Source organism: Mustela erminea, chromosome 7, assembly GCF_009829155.1.
Source record: "Mustela erminea isolate mMusErm1 chromosome 7, mMusErm1.Pri, whole genome shotgun sequence".
Classification (NCBI taxonomy): domain Eukaryota; kingdom Metazoa; phylum Chordata; class Mammalia; order Carnivora; family Mustelidae; genus Mustela; species Mustela erminea.
Genome location: NC_045620.1, coordinates 18,392,500 through 18,414,206, shown reverse-complemented (window position 1 = coordinate 18,414,206; position 21,707 = coordinate 18,392,500). Strand labels below are relative to the sequence as shown.

General features: G+C 39.5%; 1 protein-coding gene across 1 annotated transcript in view; it reads left to right on the top strand.

Moving 5' to 3' along the window:
- TOP1 (DNA topoisomerase I) overlaps window positions 1-21,707 on the top strand; it is a 96,367-nt gene that overhangs the window by 26,762 nt on the left and 47,898 nt on the right. The window contains exons 3-4 of the mRNA XM_032350668.1: window positions 7,200-7,302; window positions 20,938-21,061. Of these exons, the coding sequence (XP_032206559.1) occupies window positions 7,200-7,302; window positions 20,938-21,061 (227 nt within the window). The remainder of the gene's footprint in view (window positions 1-7,199; window positions 7,303-20,937; window positions 21,062-21,707) is intronic.

Sequence of the window (21,707 nt, the reverse complement as noted above, 5' to 3'; positions counted from 1 at the left end):
TTTGGAAGTCTCTTTACTTAGAATCTTTATTAACCTAAAAGAATGCCTTAATAATAATAACAGAAGATGTTTATTCCATATATCCTTATGGAGTAACTTCCGTTATTGAGTGAAAGGAGTCAGTTGTTACGTGTCTTCTGTTTTCTCAGGGCTGCCTCATTTCACGGCTGTTCTCCCATGTCTCCATCTCAGATTCTTTAACGCATGCACTTGGAACAGTTGTTGTCAGGTTATTAGGTGACCTGAATTCACAACGAATGAGGTTTTCTGGTGATTTTATATGCAGTGGTTTGCATCTTCCATTTCTAATCTACCTGTCAAGTTCAACACAGTTCTTTTTGCATTAACAGATGCTTGAAATGGCAAAATCCTTTGTCCAAAACATTTTAACAGTCTATTCTTAGATGAATTCCAGTTCAGGGGAAAAGGTACATACTTACTTGAAGTAATCTTTAAGGCCGTTAGTCTGCTGTCTATAACTATTTCTACCATGAGGGATATAGATAAGTTTGCTCTTATTGGCTTCCCTCTCTCACTTACTGGCTTTTCTGACCAACATCTTTAGTCAGATACTCTGCTGTTGCCCAAAGTACAGTATATGACTTCAGTTAGCTTCATCATTTCTTTAGTCCTTTCTTCCTCTCCTCTCCATCTTTGTTCTGCACAGCTTTCCTGTGTCTGCGAAAGCACCTTTTTCTGCTAATCACTTGGACCCAAAGATTTTGAAACTTCTTTGATTCTTCCTCTGAATATATTTATTATACACAGCCAGTTTATGGAGTTCCTGGTAGACTGCTTAAAAACCGCTAGCTCATTTTGCTTTTACCTTTCTACCCACGTTGCCCTTCAATTAATTTTCCTTAAGTGTGGGTATTATTTTGTTCTTTTCTGCTTGTGTAGTGGCTCCCTGTCATCCTTAGGAAACCCTTGCCCTTGGGTTAATGTTATCTGTCAAACTTCACCTTTCTCTTACTGCTCCTTAACACAAATGCTCTCTTGGGCTAAGCTAGTCGTCATCTTGTTGAATCCTTATGTAATAAGAAAAAATAGGCACTGGAAGGGAAGAAGCTTAAAGATAGTGTTTAGCTTTTTGTTATTAAAAGTTTCAAACATGAACAGCAGTAGAGAGAGAGTAGTATATAATAAACTCCCGTGTGTCTTGTACCCCCAGTTCTGTAACTGTCAACTTTTTGCAGTCTTGTTTTATCTTTCCTCATACCCCCAGTTTTTTTTTTTTTTTTTTTTTGGCCTGAGGGTATTTTATTTTAAATTTTTTATTTTTCTAATTTCTTTTTAGTGTACCAGAATTCATTGTTTATGCACCACACCCAGTGCACCATGCAATACGTGCCCTCCATAATACCCATCAACAGGCTCACCCAACCCCCCCCCCCCCAAACCCTCAGATTGTTTCTCAGAGTCCATAGTCTCTCACGGTTCATCTCCCCCTCCGATTTCCCCCAACTGGATGGAGAACATCCATCTGGATGGAGAACCTCTCCATCTCCCCATGTCCTCTGTGTTATTTCTTATGCTCCACAAGTAAGTGAAACCATATGATAATTGACTCTCTCTGCTTGACTTATTTCACTCAGCATAATCTCTTCCAGTCCCGTCCATGTTGATACAAAAGTTGGGTATTCATCCTTTCTGATGGAGGCATGATACTCCATTGTGTATATGGACCACATCTTCCTTATCCATTCATCTGTTGAAGGGCATCTTGGTTCTTTCCACAGTTTGGCAACTATATGTTAAAGATTTTATTTATTTACTTGACAGAGAGAGAGAGTGCAAGAGCGAGCAACAGCAGGGGGAACAGCAGGCAGAGGGAGAGGGTGAGGGAGAAGCAGGCTTACCGAGCAGCAGGGATGTTGCGTGGTTCAGTCCCAGGACTGGGATCATGATCTGAGCGGAAGGCAGATGCATAACGACTGAGCCACTCGGGCCCCAGCCTGAGGGTATTTTAAAGTAAATTCCAGACATCATTCCCCTGAAAGTACTTCAGTACGCTATTTCTCTATCAGTTTACCCTAATGTAGATCATCTCTGCATTTCTCTGTCAGTTGGTAATTTTTGTTTGTTTATACATTGTTGGTGTTCTGTAGGTGCCCCGTATTGTTTTTCTTATCATTTCTTCTTAGAGGACCCACCCTGCCGTGTGGAGCTGTACTATGGCCGTTCAGATATTTGAAATTGTCATATGTTAAACTTTTTGGTACCTATCATACCACACACAGCACAGTTTGAGCATATGACAGACATGTACTAACTTTTGAAATTAAGGACACTTGGGACTCAGATCTTTGGTCTTTTTTGTATCACTGGAATTATTTAGCTATAGCCTTAAATTTCTTACCAGATATTCCAGTTTTTGAGTTTTTACATTTGCAATTGCTTTAAAAGACCTGGGTACCTACCTCTAAAATCAGTTTTGAAGTTTTGTGCCCTTAAAAAGATAATGTTTTAAAAAATAAAAGATAATATTATTGGCACACTAGTTATCTGAAATCTACTGGAATTACTTTCAGTTCATCTTTTACTTAATTTCCTTTTTCTTTAAATTTAGTGCTTTTTAGTGAATTAAGCTACCTTTTCCTCATGTACATGGGTATTTGCCAAATCTTCGATAAATCTTGGTTAATTTTTTATAAATAACTTTTTTTTTAAGATTTTATTTATTTATTAGAGAGAGCTAGTGCACAAGCAAGCAGAGGTAGAGAGAGAAGCGGGCTCCCTGCCAAGCAAGGAGCCTAATGCGGGACTTGATCCAGGAATCTGGGATCATGACCTGAGCTGAAAGCAGGGGCTTAACCCACTGAGCCACGCAGGTGTCCCAAAAATAACTTATTTTTTATTATAAAAGTGATTCATCATGGGGGAAATGGCAGAGTATACACACAAAATCTCAGGTTACTCATGAATTTACCACCCACAGATAAGTACTTTTACATTTGGGTATCTGTCTTCTAGTCTTTTCCATATTGTTTGTTTATGTGTTTGTTGAATTATGCACAAAGCAATTTTTAAAAAAAGATACTATGTCCCTGCCATACTCACGGGCCATAATATAGCAGATCCTGATGTTCTCTTTCTTATTTGTTAAATCTGACCTATAAACAAATTCAGATAACACATATTTCATTCCAGGTTGTAGAGCTGGTGGTATGTTTTGTTGTTATTATGGTTAAGTCCTTAGTTTCGGGTCAGTTGTCATGTGGGTTTTTTAAAAAAATGTTTTTATACTAATTATTTTTATTAACATATAATGTATTATTTGCCCCAGGGGGTACAGGGGGTACAGGTCTGTGAGTCGTCAGGCTTACACACTTCACAGCACTCACCATAGCACATACTGTCCCTAGTGTCTATAACCCACTCTCTCCACACCCCCTCTCCCCTCAGCAACCCTCAGGTCTTTTGGTAAGATTAAAAGTCTCTATGGTTTGTCCCCCTCCCAATCCCATCTTGTTTCATTTTTTCTTTCCCTACCCCTCAATTCCCCCCAGTCTGCCTCTCAAATTCCTTATATCAGGGAGATCATACGATAATTGTCTTTCTCTGATGGACTTATTTCCGCTCAGTGTAATACTCTCTAATTCCATCCAAGTCATTGCAAATGGCAAGATTTCATTTCTTTTGATGTCTGCATAGTATTCCTGTGTGTGTGTGTACATACACACCACTGCTGCTATAAACATTCGGGTGCCCATGCCCCGTCAGATCTCTACATTTGTATCTTTTTTGTTGTTGTTGTTAAAGCTTTTATTTATTTATTTGACAGACAGAGATCACAAGCAGGCAGAGAGAGAGGAAGGGAGGGAAGCAGGCTCCCTGCTGAGCAGAGAGCCCATGTGAGGCTGGATCCCAGGAGGGTGAAGGCTGAAGGCAGAGGCTTTAACCCACTGAGCCACCCAGGCGCCCCACTACATTTGTATCTTTAGGGTAAATATCCAGTAGTGCAATTGCTGGGTTGTAGGGTAGCTCTATTTTCCACTTTTTGAGGAACCTCCATGCTGTTGTCTAGAGTGGCTGCACCAGCTTGCATTTGTGTGGGTTTTTACTACTGTCAAGTGAATAGGGGTCACCTCCTTTGTGTATTGGATTAACTCAGCATTTTAGAATTGTAGACTTGAGACAAGTTAGAGGGTTCTGTATGCTACATGGAAGATTGGGTTTAAGTTCTGCTTTTTTTTGACACCATATGATTTTATTTTTCCCATTTCTGTGGGATGAGAATTTATTATACCTAGGGACACAGTCATCAAGTTTTTGTTTCCTTATGGTCTGGCACAGAGTAAATGCTTAGTGGATTATATCAAATGTGACTTTTTTGCTGTGAGCCAGGAATTGGATGAGCATATACACTGCCTGTACATTTTCATTAGTTACCTATTTCTATACAAAACATGTTACTTCAAAGTTTACAGCTTAAAACAACGAACACTTGTTTTCTCATATAGTTTCTGTGAGCCAGGGATCCAGGAGCAGCTTCGCTGGATGATTTTGGCTCAGGGTCTGTCATGAGATTGCAGTTGTCTGAAGACTTACCTGAAACTGGAGGACCTACTTCCAGGACCGTTTACTCACGTGGCAGTTTCTTGCCACATGGGCCTCTCCTAGGGCTGCTTGAGTGTCCTAACAATATTGGCACCTGGCTTCCTCCAGAGCAAGGAAAAAGATCCAGTGCCTTTATGACCAGGTGGCAGAAGTCACCTACTGACATTTCTGTCTTACCCTGTTTTTTTAGGAATGAGTTTCTAAGTCTAGCCTGTACTCAAGGAGCAGAAAATTAGGCCATACCCCTTGAACAGAGAAATACCAAAGAATCTGTTGGACTGTTAGATTTTAAAACCCATCACACATGTGTTGGGTACATAAACTTCCAATTGATGCATGTTCGACATTAGGGTGACCTGACCTCAGTGAGCCACATTTTTTTTTTTTTAAAAAAGATTTATTTATGTATTTGACAGACGAGATCACAAGGAGGCAGAGAGGCAGGCAGAGAGAGAGAGAGAGAGAGGATGAAGCAGGCTCCCTGCTGAGCAGAGAGCCGGATATGGTGCTCGATCCCGGGACCCTTGGATCATGACCCGAGCTGAAGGCAGAGGCTTTAACCCACTGAGCCACCCAGGCACCCCAGTGAGCTACATTTTAAATAGACTCTTGGGATAATTCTTAAATACAATAAAATTTGAGAGTCACTAACATAAATACATGGAGAGAGATACCATGTTCATGGATCAAAAGACCCAAAAATGTTTTGATGTCATTTTTCTCCAAATTGTTCTATGAACACACACTTCCCAGCTGGCTTTTCTTCTTCTTCTCCTTTTTGGAAATTGGCAAATTGAAACTAGAACTTCTATGAAATGCAGAAGACATAGAATAGCCACAACAGTTTTGAAAAAAAATAAGACTTAAGTGCTTTTATAACCTGATTTCAAAACTTGCTGTGAAAAAAAAAAAATTACTGTGAAGCTATAGGAATCAAAATTGTGTGTAAGGATAGAATAGAGTCCAGAAATAGACTTGGATTATATGGCCACTTCATTTTCAGTAAATAGGCCAAAGCAATTCACTGGGGGGAAGGGTCATCTTTTCAAAAAACGGTGCTACAGCTGGACATCTTTGTAAATTAAAAAATGAACCCTGTCTTTTTTTTTTTTTTTTTAAGATTGTATTTTTATTTATTTGACAGAGAGAGATCACAAGTAGATAGAGAGGCAGGCAGAGAGAGGGAAGCAGGCTCTCTGCTGAGCAGAGAGCCCAATGCGGGACTCTATCCCAGGACCGTGAGATCATGACCTGAGCTGAAGGCAGCGGCTTAACCCACTGAGCCACCCAGGCTCCCTGAACCCTGTCTTTTACTTCTGTAAAACTCAAAATGTTTTCTGTGAAAAAAATGCACAATACATATATCCAACAAAAAAATTGTAATCTATAGTGTATAAAGAACTTTTTTTTGTATAAAGAACTCTTACACAACTCAGTTATAAGACAGATACTTTTTAAATGAGTGAAAGATTGATGTATCAAAAAATTCATGTATCAAAGAAGATACATGAGTGGCAAGTAAGCAAATGAAAAGATGCCCATTATTTAATTAGGAAACTGGATTAAAACAACATTGAGATACCACTACATACCTGCTAGAATGGCTAAAATTGAAGATTGGTAATACTGAGTGTTAAAAAGAGAATTTATAGCAGTTGGAACTCCAATGCATTTTGGTTGGAATGTATAATAGTACAACCACTTTCGAAAACAGTTTGGCAGTTTTGTATAAAGTTAAAGTTACACTTACCAAATGACCCAGTGATTTCATCATTAAGTATGTACCCAAAAGATATAAAAACATGTCTACACAGAGACTTGTGTATGAATGTTTATAGCAGATTTAATCGTAATAACTATGCCTGGAAATGACTCAATTGTATTTCAGCAAGTGAATCGATAAGTATAAATTGCAGTGTATTCATAACAGTGGGATTCCACTTAGCTGTAAAATCTTAACCAACTACTGTTATATCCAGCAACATGGATGAATGTCAAAAAGAACATGTTAAGAAGGCAGATGTAAGAGTAAATCCTGTATGATTTCATTTATATAAAACTTTAGATATCATCTAATCCATAGTGCTAGCAAATTATTGGTTGCTTTGGGTGGGGTTGAAAGATTGGGATTGACTGGGGATGGGTGTAAGGGAAACTTTCTTGGATGATGTATCTTTGAAATGTATATTTTTACTGCATAGAAATTATACTTTATCGTAGTTGGTTTTAAAACATCTCTCTTAAAAAAATATCTCGAGGCTTGGATTTTCCAGAACTTACATGGATAACCATTTGATCTGAGAGTCAGTGTTCAAGATTTATCCTTTTGTATCATTTATGATTTAGTCTCAGTAGTACCAGATCTGGGAGAAGAATGCCAAACAGTTGCTTCCTTTTACAGTAGAATTAATTCCCTTTTCCCCTTCATGTTCGTTAACACTTGTCTTGGTTTTAGAGGCAGGGTAATGGGATGCCTTGTCTGTGTGGCTTTGTGAAATCTTTCCTTCCAGTGGAATGTGTTGTTAGGACTACCTTGTCATTTGAATCCTGTCATTGTGCTTCTTGACTAGCTTGTCAAGGTAGGTGAGGAGGAGATAGCTTATGGCTCTTCTTAACTGACTCATCTTTTATGGTTGCAGATTCTCATAAACACAAAGATAAACACAAAGATCGAGAACACCGGCACAAAGAGCACAAGAAAGATAAGGAGAAGGACCGAGAAAAGTCCAAACATAGCAACAGGTAAGGGTTAAACCAGCAATGTCCCTCATCATTTGGCAGTGGGGTGGCTGGCTTGGCTCACCTGGAATAGGCCTTAACTTGAGCCACAGGTAAGTCACATGGATAGCAGAGTAAACAGAGACTGTATTTGATTCCAGAGTTGCTGAAGAGTACAACCTTGATAATTCATGCCTTACTGGGCATGCTATTGTTCGGATCAAGACATACCATTTTCTTTCAATATATAGCTCATTAAAAATAAAATTGGAGGGGGAGGCACCTGAGTGGCTCAGTTGGTTAAGCATCTACCTTTGGCTCATGATCTTGGGGTCCTGGGATCAAGCCCAGCGTCAGGCTCCCTGCCCAGAGGGGAGTCTGCTTTTCCCTCTCCCTCTCCTCCTCTCCCCACTCATACTCACTTACTCTCTTGCTCTCTGTCTCTCAAATAAATAAATAACATTTTTAAAAAAGATAAAATTTGGGGGGCACCTGGGTGGCTCATTTGGTTGATGGTCTGACACTTGATTTTGGCTCAGGTCATGATCTCAGGATTGTGTGTTCAAGCCGTGCATTGGGCTCTGTGCTGGACATGGGGCCTGCTTAAGATTCTCACTCTCCTTCTCATAAATAAGCTATGAGTTGATTGTAATGCATGATATCCAGAGAACCTGCCTTGATAAAAGGTGACTGGATCGGCATTATGTACGTATATTTTTATTCTTTCTGTACTTTAGCGGGTATAAATCAAAAATTCTTACCTTGGCTTCTGTGGTATGTGAGCCCCTAAAATCCTATGCAAAAGGTTGGGTATCTGAGATTTTCCTGAAGAGAGCATTCTTAGTTTCATCAGATTATCAAGCATTTAGTTCTCACGCAAGCCAATGACCACCAATATAAATGTAACTCAGTAATGGTGCCTTTGGATTCAAGCCTCAGAAAGATGTTTTCTTTTTGTTTTGCTCCTGTTTTGGGGTATAAGAAACAAGTGGTAAACCCAAAGACTTAAGGTATCTTTGCATATGTGACCCCTTGTTGAAAATAAGGACTTAACGCTTCCGTTTTGAGGTAAAGGCAGTTGGGGAGAATGCTATCTGATATTCTCAGAGTGGCCTAAGTTTTGTTAAAAGGGAATGTAGGGGCGCCTGGGTGTCTCAGTGGGTTAAGCCTCTGCCTTTCGCTTAGGTCATGATCTCAGGGTCCTGGGATTGAGACCCACATTGGGCTCTCTGCCCAGCAGGGAACCTGCTTCCCCCTCTCTGCCTGCCTCTCTGCCTACTTGTGATCTCTGTGAGTCAAATAAATAAATAAAATCTTTTTTAAAAAGTGGGGGGAGGCAATGTAAAGACCACTTGTGCATTGGAATAAGTGTGTCCAGCCTTGAGTCTTTTGGAACTGCTTTATTAGCTTGGCTTATTGTCTCCAGACAAGTTAAAAGTGAGAATTGCTTTCTAAGTCTGTTTTTTTTAATGGACCATTAAAAACTTTAAGATATTTCTAATGGATCTTTTTATGAATAAGTCTTTGTGAATCATTAAAATAACTATATTTTCTCTAGTGGGGACATTATGTATCATCTACCACTTCTGTGGTCTTTTTTCCTTTACCGCTCACTCATTTCTTACCACTTGATCATCTAGTTAACCATTTTTGTTACTCTGGTGAATTTAATGCCAGTAGTTGATGAATTCAGTCTCAGTTCCTATGTATCTTCTCCAGTTTATAGTTGTTTAGCCCATATTGATATCGACCAAAGTAGATTTGAGAGCAAAGAATATTGCCAAGAATAAAGAAGTTCATTTCATAAAGATAAAAAAGAACCAGTTGGAAGGACATAACAATTATGCAGGTTTATATACTAATATTAGAGCCTTAAAATACATGAAGTAAACTGAAAGAACTACAGAGGAATAGACTGTTTATATTTATAGTCAAATATTACTGCCTCTTTCTCAGTTGATAGTATAAGCAGAGAGAAAATCATTATGAGGTAGAAGACTTGAACATCACCAACTAACTTGATTTGATTGAAATTCATAGAGTATTCCATGCAACAACAGCAGAATACAGATCTTTGGCACTTGGCACATTTGCCTACATACTCCATATTCTGAGTCCAGCCCTCCTTTAAGACCACTTCACTTGCCTTTCATGCCTCTCTTCTTTTCCACCTTTCTGACCACCTTTCTCATCTCCTCCTTCCAGTGCATATAGCAGTCCTCTGTCTTTGGCTGTCTCTGCTACCTCTCTTGCCGTTTGCCCCTTCTCTCATATTCCATATCCAGTCTGGTGGAACTTCTCAGTTCCTCAAACACAACATGTTTTCTGACACCCATAGGCCTTTAAACATGCTGGTTCTGGAGTTCTCTGTTGCCCACTTACTGTCCTTTTTGTTGAAGCTTAGACTTTACTTCTTTCAGGCATCCTTTCAGCCCACCCCTTCATACGGAGTGCCACTTCTTTGTGTTCTCTGGTACCTTGAACATGTTCTTATCATAGTAATTGCCAAGTTACATTGGTGTTGTGATTGTCTCTTTACTTCTCTGTGTTCCTCATTAGACTTTTAAGGTCTCTGAGAGCAGAGTTGATGTCTGTTTGATTTGTTTTACATTCTCAAGGCTTAGTATAGTATCTGGCAGATAGCTGGCACTTAACTCATCTATATGTATTAAATCAGTGAGTGCATGACCGATGGGTACATCAGTTACCATCTTCTCTCTTCTTTTCACATAGTCTTAATCTTCTACAGGATTGTTCCCCTTGGCCATCCCATTTTTCAAACAAGTTTTTACTTTTTGGTAAAATATGTATAATGTGTTTTGCCAGGGGTTTTGTTGTTTTGTTTTGCCATTTTGAAATGACTTTAAGTATGTTCACAGTATTGTACAACCATCACCAGTGTCCATTTCCAGAAATTTTTCATCATCCCGAACCCATTAAATGATAGCTTCCCGTTTTCCTCTCACGCACCCATCCCTTGGCACCTTCTAGTCTATTTTCTGTCTATGAATTTACCTATCCTAGTACCTCATATTAGTGGGAATCACAAAATATTTATCCTTTTTGTGTCTGGCTTATTTCCCTTAATTTAATATTATTACAGTTTATCCATAATTGTCTCATATCAGGATTCCATTCCTCTTTTATGGCTGAGTAATATTCCTATTGTGTGTCTACACCACAGTTAAAAATCTCTTTCCCATGTTGACGGATGTGTAGGTTGTTTCCATCTTTTGACTATAGTGAGTAACGCTGTGAACATGGGTGTTACAAGTATTTGAGTCCCTGCTTTCGATTCTTCGGATAAATACTTTGGAGTGGAATTGTTGGATCATGTCAAACATATTTTTATTCTGTCTCCATGTTTATGCTGTGCTGGCTGATGTGAAGTACCAAAAAATGAGGCAGTCTTTGACAATGAAAAACTTCATCACCCGAGGAGAATGCTAATATAAAGAAACGCTGATTTCTGTGTTACCATGAATCCATCCCAAAAAAAACTTTTAAAAAATACAGGTTAATATTTAAACATCAACATTTAAAGATTGATCCCTTTTTCTCTGCCACATCTGATTTCACCAACCAAAATTTATCGTTGTGGGAGAAAAGATTAAGTAGAAGTGGCATAAAAGGCTTTGGTACATCAGTTTGGCCCTCTCTGCTTTACCAAAATCTCCTTTTTTAAAAAATAAAGACTGTATGGGACACCTGGGTGGTTCAGTCAGTTAAGCCGCTGCCTTTAGCTCAAGTCATGATCCCAGAGTCCTGGGATCAAGTCCCACATCGGGCTCCTTGCTTGCCAGGGAGCCTGCTGCTTTCTCTACCTCTGCCTGTCACCCTGCCTGCTTGTGTGCGTGCGCTCGCGTTCTCTCTCTCTCTCTCTCTGACAAATAAATAAAATCTGTAAAAAGGAAAAAAAAAAAAAAAGAATATGGTTTTGGTGTCATTTTTCTTGAAAAGTCCATTGTAGTTTGTCTAGAAGAAAGCCTCATCCTGGTGCTTCAGCTTAGGGTCCATATGACTTGATTAGGTTACCTGACCTTTCTCAACTTAACTTTTCAGGTCCTGCATATTATTACATGCTTCAGGGGGGGAATCTAGGGTAGTCAAGAAATACAAAAGCTCTTCAACTTTGAATTGTTTCACAAATACGAGGAGGTGGTATTTTGTACCTCTCTATCAAACATACTTCCCTAAAATGATGGCATAGGCAAATTCAGGAATTTGTTCTAACACAATTTTGTGCCTTTTAATATTTTCTTCATTTCTAATCAAAATACTTAAGAAATAAGGGTCTGTTTGCCAAGAGGCATTGGAAAAACCTGGCCTGGGTTGCTGTTTACACATGACTAAGTCTAGCCCTGAATCTTAATTCACATATAAGTTTAAGACAGTTTAACCAGATGATGCGTTGTAAACAGACTTTTAAATACTTCCTGTTTTGATCTCTGCTGACACATTACCTCTTTGCAACAAAGCTAGTGTATTGGTTACATATCTGTATTTCAGTAAATCTGTACACTGTGTTCCTTTTTTACGTGACTTCTGATCTTTCTATTAGTTTTGGGCTTCTTCATTTTCCTTCTGTAGCAGCAGATTAAAGAAACTTGGACGATTGTTTAGATCACCTCTGAGGAGCCCAGGATATTTAAGGTTTAACGTGTTGTCTTCAAAAATGCTTAATTTTAGGGGCACCTGGTTAGCTCAGTCAGTTATGCATATGCATGTGCCATTGACTCAGGGCATGATGCCAGAGTGCCAGAATCAAGCACTGTGCCCGGCTCCCTGCTCAGAGGGAGTCTGCTTCTGCATCTCCCTCTCCCCACACTCATGAACACTCTCTCCCTCTCTCTCAAATAAAATCTTTTAAAAAAAATGCTTCATTTTATTATATCCATTTTATTCCAGTATTTGCTAATAAATTTGGCATGATTTTGTTGCTATTACAAGAAAACAGGTTTTATACTAAAGTGTTTCTGTGTCTTTCCTCTTCTGCTGGATATTAGCATCAATCATTTCTCATTTAGGACCCAGATCCCTCAAGAGATTCCATCTTACTCATATACTTTCTCCTATATTGTTCTTACTTAAGGTACAAAATAAGGGAGAGGTTATTAAAAGATAGTTCCATCTTATCTCTTTCTGTGGTCGGGAGTCTGAGTTGACATGCCCAAAGTCACATGATGGTGTATTAGCAGAGCAAGGATGAGCAACCAGGGCCTCTGGGTTTTTTTTTTTCTCCACTGCATTATTCCTTTCAGTAAAAGAAAAGGATCTTTCCTAAGGAGGGTTTGTTGTGTAGCTAAACTGTGTAAATACAAGCACCGCCTTCTTATATGCATGTAGTTGGCATCTCAGATTTTAAAATGCCAGATCCTTTCAGGCACTGCCTCTTTCTCTATGGGCCCCAAGTCCCTGAAGATTTTATCAATAAAGGTATTAATCTCATTAAGTTATGATCCTGCGAAAACCCCATCTCCAACTATTGCCTTTTTGGCCTATAATATTGCAGGAAGAATTTATGCCAAAGTTAAATAAAAATAATTTCTTCTATTATTTGTCTCTGACATTGCTTCTTTCTGGTGGCATTAACATTTAGCGCTTCAGGTCCTTTTAAAAAATATATAAATCCTCCCAAAAGAAACAAAGGGAATATTCTTTCTAGATGCTTAAGAATCACTGCTTATAGGATCGCACCAGATACTTTTGTTGAAAGTTGCATCTTTAGTCATAAATTATCTTCAATACTAGACCTTATATAAACAACATTATTAAAAGCAGTTGTGGGGGGGTGGTTTTAGAAATAAAGGACTTCATATGTGAAAAGGTTCTTCCTGCTAGGTCCCCCCACCCCTACCCCTCCTGCTAGTTTTTGACTGTGTGTCTCTTGCCAATTGTAAGCCTGGCACTCAGGCTGGAGTGACAAATGTGTGGAAAGCCAGGGAAGACAGAAAAGCACTGCTGTGAAATAGTAAGGGAAGTGCTTTTCCAGCCATGTTGGCAGTGCTAATCTGTACAGTAAATGCGAGAAACATCTGAGGATAAGGATGCTTTTGGTTTCTGCTTTCTGAGCTCCAAATTCTACCTGAATTAGAATTGAGAGAATGTAAGATCCTAGGCACTGGAATTAAGCAACCAGTTCTCAGGGGAAGTTTTTCTTAACAGAATCAAATTTAAAAGACATTTTTGCTCCCTAATCTGTGAACTGTTTGCCAAAGCCCTTAATTTATCTGCATATTCCTGTATCTACGTGTCTGGGGGGAGAAGTGGACAGTTAACCTGAGTAGGTAGAGAAGTTTGGTGGTTTAGAAAGAAGGAAACTGAAGTACCATCACCATTCACGGGGGACCCAGTATGATACAGTGAAAAGCACACAAAAATAGAAGTCGAGAGGCCAGGTTCTATCATTTACTAATGGCGTCCTACATTTTACTAGTTGTGTGTCCTAATTGAAGCTGTTTTAACTTCTGGGTCTTGTTTTCTGTTTTTGGTCAAGTGTTGATAGCAGTATTGATCTGGTCAAGCTTTTAGGTTTGTTGGGGAGAATTCATTGGAATTCTGCAGATGAAAGCTCTTTGGAAACAGTAACATACTAAATAATTGACATGATGGTGTGGTGGTGATTACCATAAATCCTGGTAGAGTATCATCCAGATAATTTTGGTAATCTTTGAATCTAATTTAATTTTGGTAATCTTTGTTAATTTTGGTAATCTTGGAATCTAATTTAGTAGTTAATTATTGATAACATCCAGTTTGGAACCCTAGTTTTCAGTTATATCGAGCTGTATTATAATGAACTATAATCTTTCTTTATTTTATTTTATTTTTTTAAAGTTCATGGTAGAACTATGAGTGAGCTAGCCACTGAAACATAGTTAAGATCTTGACAAGGGGTCGCCTGGGTGGTTCAGTGGGTTGGGCCTCTGCCTTCAGCTCAGGTCATGATCTCAGGGTCCTGGGATAGAACCCCGCATCGGGCTCTCTGCTCAGTGGTAAGTCTGCTTTCCCCCTCTCTCTGCCTGCCTCTTTGTCTACTTGTGATCTCTCCCTGTCAAAGAATGTATATATCTATTTTAAAAAGATCTTGACAAGGGAAGGTAATGGCTAGAAAGATGGCATCCAGACAGTGGGAAACCATTACAAAAACATGGACACTCCGTAATGTACTTTCTTCTGGGAAGAATCCAGTTACGTGGAACCCGGGTTAACAGAAGGTGGGATAGAAAATGGGGCCCAAAAAAGCAGCTTGTGGCAAATATTAAGTGTTATTTCACAAAGTTGGGACTTGAATCTGAAGGGAGCAAGAAGCCATTGAAAATAGTTGAGAGGGGCACCTGGGTAGCTCAGTGGGTTAAAGCCTCTGCCTTCGGCTCAGGTCATGATCCCAGGATCCTGGGATCGAGCCCCATGTCGGGCTCTCTGCTCCGCAGGGAGCCTGCTTCCTCCTCTCTCTCTGCCTGCCTCTCTGCCTACTTGCAATCTCTGCCTGTCAAATAAATAAATAAATAATCTTTTAAAAAAAAATAATTGAGAAAGGGAGATAGAGGACTTAGCCACCAAATGCATGAGGGGTCTATACATAATTTCTAAAATTCCATTTCACTCAAAGTTTTCATAATTCTTATGATTTTGTTTAGTAACTTGTAATTGATGATGTGCATTAGGAAACCTTCATTTCTTAGAGCCTTTCAGGAACTGACCGCTGCTTTCCAGAGACAACTTTGGAATTTACCTAGAATTTTTAATTTAGCAAATGTTACTTAAGCCGTAACTGCCTGGTTTCCTTGAAAGGGCTGTGAATATCTCCTCCCTCCATAGCCTGGAAGCTCTTGAGGCTCTTCATAGGAATTCCCTATGATTCCATGGGTTTGCACCCCGCTGTGCTCTGCTGCCCTTAGGAGTGGGCCTGTAGCAGGACATGTTTATTCTCTTAGCAGTTAGTGGCTAAGTCTTTTTCTCAGAAGATAGGAAGCAATATCCTATCTCTCTGGCAGTGTTTCTTTTTTGTTTTGTTGAGAAGTCCTGTAACTGAATGGTCAAGTGCATGATTCTGGAACTGGGTTGCCTGAGTTTAAATCCTTGTTACCTCTCATTAGAGGTGTTTTTTTGGATGAGTTACTTAACCTTTCTGTTTCAGTTTCCACATCTGTAAAATTGAGTACTAATACTTAACCTCAGAGTTTTGTCATGGTGATTTAAACTGTTTAGAAGAGTGTGTGGCCCCTTATCCTCTTCAAATATCTGTTAAATATTTTTATTGGTGATAGAGGACAGACTTTTTTTGTTTTCTTAAATAGATTTAAATAGTTTCCCACAGCCAAAATCCTAGTTTCCCAGAATGAGACACAGTTATGTTGTTGTTCCCCTAGAGGGGTAGCAGGTGCCTTCCTGGGCCAACAGGAAAATACTTTTTCCTCCTAGCTTCCTACTGCTATCTCCCTACTTCTACACCTCTGTCTCAGTGTTTTACAGGAACCCTGATCAGTCTTCTTTGTTGGCTCAACCTCAGCAGAAGTCAAAGACCAGAGGTTTCACTAAACCTATCATTTTAAAAATAGTGTAGGTTACATTTTTCCTTAGTGGAATTTAGCTAATTGAAACATAAGACAAGCATGAACACTCTGAAGATGTGGCTTTGAATCTTTCCATTTGTTCTCTTTGGCATTGACTTTTGCTTGTCCAGGTTTTGCTAGTGTGGTGGATCTTATTCCCAGAGAGACATGAGTCCTGAGCCAAGGAGTCAGCTTCTGAACCTGGCCAATAATTGGTGTTTTCTCTCCCTGAGTTCTACCAGTGAAATTCATATTTCATCCAAAAATATGACCATTACAGAGGTTCTAGGAATGCTAGCTACTATGTGTATTTTGACCTTCACTGTACCCCAGACTACACTCATTCTTAAAATGTATTTCTTCTTTTTTCTTTTTTTCTTTTAAGATTTTATTTGAGCATGAGTGAGAGAGTGGAGGAGGGGAGAGGGAGAAGCCAATTCCCTGCAGAGCCCAGGGAGTGTGATGCTGGGCTTGATCCCAGGACTCTGAGATCATAACCTGAGCTGAAGGCAGATGCTTGACTAACTGAGCCACCCAGGCACCCCAAAATGTATTTTTTCTTCAGATATTTGGGTTTCTTACTGTGGTCAGTAGTAGCCTTTCTTTTGGTTTATTGTCCCCTGTCGCCCCACTGAAGTTTTTCTAGTGCGTGCTTCAGTGATCTGTGCACTGCCTCTGAACTGGCGTATTGTAGCCTTCAGTTGTACTGAAGCTTAGTTTATGACTTTGACATATTGTGTCTATTATGTATGGAAAAGTAGCAGGATCAATATAAGGAAAAGAGTAACATCTCTTAAAACAGTCAACATGCGAACTCCTACATTGGTCAGACCTTCTGTCAACTCATTATCAGTGGAAAAGATAAGGTGTTCTTCAAGCCACCATGAAAGTCAAAACTAGTTTTAAGCCTTTTGGAAAAAGAGATACATGTTAGGAAATCCTGAATGAGGATTAGTCAATCTAACTGATCCCAGGTTGGCTTTCTTTTCTTTTCTTTTTTTTTTTAATTTTTTATTTTTTATAAACATATATTTTTATCCCCAGGGGTACAGGTCTGTGAATCACCAGGTTTACACACTTCACAGCACTCACCAAAGCATATACCCTCCCCAATGTCCATAACCCCACCCCCCTTCTCCCAGCCCCCCTCCCCCCAGCAACCCTCAGTTTATTTTGTGAGATTAAGAGTCACTTATGGTTTGTCTCCCTCCCAATCCCATCTTGTTTCATTGATTCTTCTCCTTGGCTTCATTTTCTACCACTGGCCAAATCCTGCCTCTAACCTTCCAGTGGTGCACAGCCTTAGACATGCTTCGCTATCATAGGACTTTGTCCCCCAAATGCGTTTGCTACTTACTTCAGGTAGATTTCCTAGGAAAATATGACACTGGTTCTTGCTCTTTGCCAGCCCTCCTGCCGCAATGGGAATTATGGATGAGGGGGTAGGACTCGCAGTACTCTGTGATCTGTTTCTGGAGGCAGGGACAGGATCACATTTGACAAGTAGACCTGTTAGTACCATGTTCAGGACTCCATAAACCCAAATTTTTAAGTCTATAATGGGATGCCTTGTACCACAAGATGTCCTCAGTCTTGAATTGTCTGAGCTCCCTTGGTATATAGAAACTCATACCTGCTCTCTTATATCTAAACAGTTAGGAATAGAGTGGTTTCCTTTGGAAAGACACGTTGATAGTTCCATCTCATTCTGGTCTTTGATTAATTATGACCTATAAAAAGGTTACTACTCTAGCAGGAACTTTGAATTTCCTGAATAGATTTCTCTCTGGTTAGTAGGCAGAGAAAGTATTATTGACTTTTTGCATTTTCCTGGGGGTGGCCTGGGTACCGTCTGATAGGTTTGTCATTTGCTGACTTCTCCCGATCTCTGTTCCATGTGATAATGAACAGCAAACTGTGAACTGGAGAGCTGTGTATACACTTAACAGGTGGGTGCCCTGGAAGGCCAGAAAGCCAGTTGCTAGTGAAGCAGACTAATGTTCTTTCTACGAATTGTCCCTAGGAATTGCTTTCATTGAGAAAGAGAGTGGGGGAAGGTAGAACACAGAGGAAGAGCGAGCATTCCTAAACTCAGATTCCTGAATCAACTATGTATAGTTTCATGGGAGGACAAAATAAGGAGCAGCTATCCCAAAGGTTTTATCACTTAAGATATCCGAGATCTCTGTCCTAGAAAGTTTCTAGATGGTAAAATAAAGTTTTGACCTTATATATCAAGTCTCACACTGGCCATGCATTTGTCTCTAAAACCATAATCTACTTTAAGTGGTAGGTATCAATTTCACGGACATGTGATGATACTGATTTAGCAGAAAGTACTCTGAACTTAGAGGTGGAAATACCGAGTTAAATCCAAATCTCAACTAGCCTTTCTAACATTATAACTTTGAATTAGACCTTGAACCACAGTTTCTTTTTTTTTTTTTTTTTTAATTTTTAAAAAGATTTTATTTATTTATTTGACAGACAGAGATCACAAGTAGGCAGAGAGGCAGGCGTGGGGGTGGGGGAAGCAGGCCCCCCGCCGAGCAGAGAGTCCAATGCGGGGCCCAATCCCAGGACCCTGGGATCATGACCTGAGCCAAAGGCAGAGGACCTAACCCACTGAGCCACCCAGGCGCCCCTGAACCACTGTTTCTAAATCAGTCTAAGAGGAGAATAAAGTCTTCCTCACAGGAATGTTGTGAGGATTGAATGGAATAATATGTGAAAGCTCCAAGCAAGGAGGACAGGGGGACTAGAAGAAACAGGACTACAGGTTTAGGAAGATCCAGGAACTTGTCAGATGGAAAGAAAACAATGACCACTTTCTCTTGTTTATGTACTTCTCCCTTTGTGTTGCTGTCATCATGTTGTTATTTAGTTGTGCCACGCAGTGAAGCAACACGTTTCTCCATGAACAGACTTTGAACTCATGAGGGCTACGCCTAGTTCCAGTGTACATGGAGGCAACATGGTCACCAATTTTCCCACCAGGCTTCTTGTTCTCAGCACAGTTATGATGTCACTCTCCATTGTGTGTGTTCTTGTAGTCTGTTTTTACCGAAATGCAATGTTTTACCAAAAAATCCTGTACTTTGTACAAAAATGGCTCCCAGCTTGTTAGCACTCTACTTCCAGTTCTCATTAAGCTCTCCAGCTTCAGAATGGCTGGTGAAACAGTTAAGTTGCCAAGATTGCAATGGATTCTTCAGGAGTTTACATATATGAGATCATAGCTTACATGTATGAAATCCTATTACCAGCAAAGTATGTGAGCTTCCTATTCCATTATACAAGCACTGTAGTTTTAGAGCTTTTTAAACATTAATTGTAAGAGGAATTCATGTTCATCTACACAGTTTGGAACAATTATATCCACAGTACTTAGGGATACACACTTCCCCACACAAAAAGTAAGAAAAACTCCCACTTTAATAAGAAAGCATTGTGCTTGGTGTTTTCACATATGTTATTATTATTATACATTATTATACATTATTGTTAACCCATTCGAAGGGATGTCTTCCTGCTTCTGGTTATTTATTACCCAAATACCAATTTTGAGTTGAGGCTCTTGCGTGTAAAGATGTATGTCACAAGATGCTTTTCTGATCTAGGTCCTATGGCTCTCACCTAACTGGTTGCCATCATTTTATTCTCCCTTTTTGGCCTTCGGTGTACCCAAGTGTTCTGGCGAAATTTCTTTAGAACTAACTCTGTGGGATAGACATAGTCTTATGAGCTCATTGCTGGTAATACCTACTTTTTCTGGGCTGAAGGCTAAATGTGACAGATGGGAAATTGCAGTCTCTGGTGGCGGGAAAGGCAGGAACCAATGCTTACTATATGACTGTCTCTGTCAGCTGGGGTTGCTGCCAGCTGTCTTGCGTCTGGGGTGAGCTCCCCAGTTCATAGTACTTGAATTCAAGTCCCTTTTGTTAACTTCTGGATTATATCAGTTGGTGCAGTAAACAGGGTTCCTAAACTGCCTGCCCAGTGCACAGAAGAAAACAGTCCTCCAGTGTTCTGCCACCCTAAACCATAGTTTGTAAGTGTTGCTTATTGCCTCATGCAGTGTTTTTATATAGTTGCAGTCCCTTTAGATATTCCTGTTCTCCATGTGTAGCCATAAACATTGTCTATATTCATAGGGCTCACAAAATTCATTGGAAGCCTGTGTAATTTGATACATCACACATTCCCCCTTTTGTTCCTTACCACAGTTGTATCTTCTTTCTTGGTTTTCATTGGTTTGTTCTTACTTGTTTTTTGTTATGGAAAACATCGAACATCATTTATAATGTTATTTTCCAAAGAGAAATTTCCAGGAGCGAGATCCTAGGGTATAAACCCTTTCAATGGCTCTTGCTCTCTATGTCATATTTCGTTCTCCAGAGGAGCAGTGTCTTTACGGTGCTTACCAGTATGTCCACAAACCCCTTTAGAAGAGAGGCTTTTAAATGTTTAGTGCAGGAGGACATGTCTTTGTTTCTAGCTAGATCTTTTCTTATTGTGAAGGAAGGACCAAGCAGGGTTTTTAAGCCCCATCAAGAAGTGACTAGCTTTTCCTACTTAAAGCTAACAGGAAGCATCTACTGTGTTTTGGGGCTGTTCACTGCACAGAGCCACCAAATGCTTTTCTTTTCTTTTTTTTTTCTTTTTTTTGGTGAATTGTTTTTACCTTCTCATATCAGATTTGAATGCTCAGTTTGGAGCACTCATCTGTCGTAGTTTTTGCCTGTAGAATGTAGAAACAGCAGGCTTGCTGTACATTCTTAGTGACTTAAAAAAAAAGTCCTGGTATGTTTAGAATGACTACATTTCTCTATTTGGTTCCTTTGCTCCTTCGAAAAAATAAAAACATCAAACAAGAGAAAGTCCAGTTGCCAAGAGTGTCTACTTGAACTTTCTGTCAGGACTGTTTATTTAAGGCATCATAAGTTTCCATGGTTTCATGTTATCTCAGGCTATCTTGTGAGTTGATCTTGTGAAATAAACCCTTGTGGTCCCTACTCTGGGCTAACTCTGTGTGTCTTTTTTTTTCTTTTCTTTTCTTTCTTTCCTTTTTTTCTTTCTTTTTTTTTTTTTTTTTTTTTTACAGTGAACATAAAGATTCTGAAAAGAAACACAAAGAGAAGGAGAAAACCAAACACAAAGATGGAAGTTCAGAAAAGCATAAAGACAAACACAAAGACAGAGACAAGGAAAAACGAAAGGAGGAAAAGGTACAGAACTTTCCAGTGGGGAAGGAAGAGATGGGGGTTGTACTTTTTGTTTTCTTTATCTTTAAAAGCAGGTAATGAAAGTACCTTCACTGCACAGTAAGATCCCACGGCCTTTGAGTGAAAAGTATCTTGTCAGGAAGCTTAAGCATCAGTCTCAGTCTTAAACAACAAAAACCAAAGCCCTTTACCACTGAATTTCACAGGACCAGATTAATCCACATTATTATCTTACTTTAAAGGGCAAATGGATAAATTAAAAATCTAGGGTTTCTGGAAATGCCTGTGTTCTTTCATGGGGAAAATTCTGGGTTTGGGAGAAGGTCTAGTGCCATGTTGTCTTCTGTTGAATATGGTCCTTCCTGAGTGAAAACAGTGATTGCTTTTGTGGCTTTTGGTTCTAGCATAACTAGCATAAGCTTCTCAGAATCTCTAGGCTCATCTGGCTGCAAATAAGGGTTATGGTGTATAGACTTTAAAAAAAAAAAAAATTGTTTTGGGGCACCTGGCTGGCACAGTCAGAAGAACCTGTGTGATTCTTTTTTTTTTTTTTTTTAAGATTTTATTTATTTGTCAGAGAGAGAGAGAGAGCACAAGCAGGCAAAGTGGCAGGCAGAGGCAGAGAGAGAAGCAGGCTCCGCACTGAGCA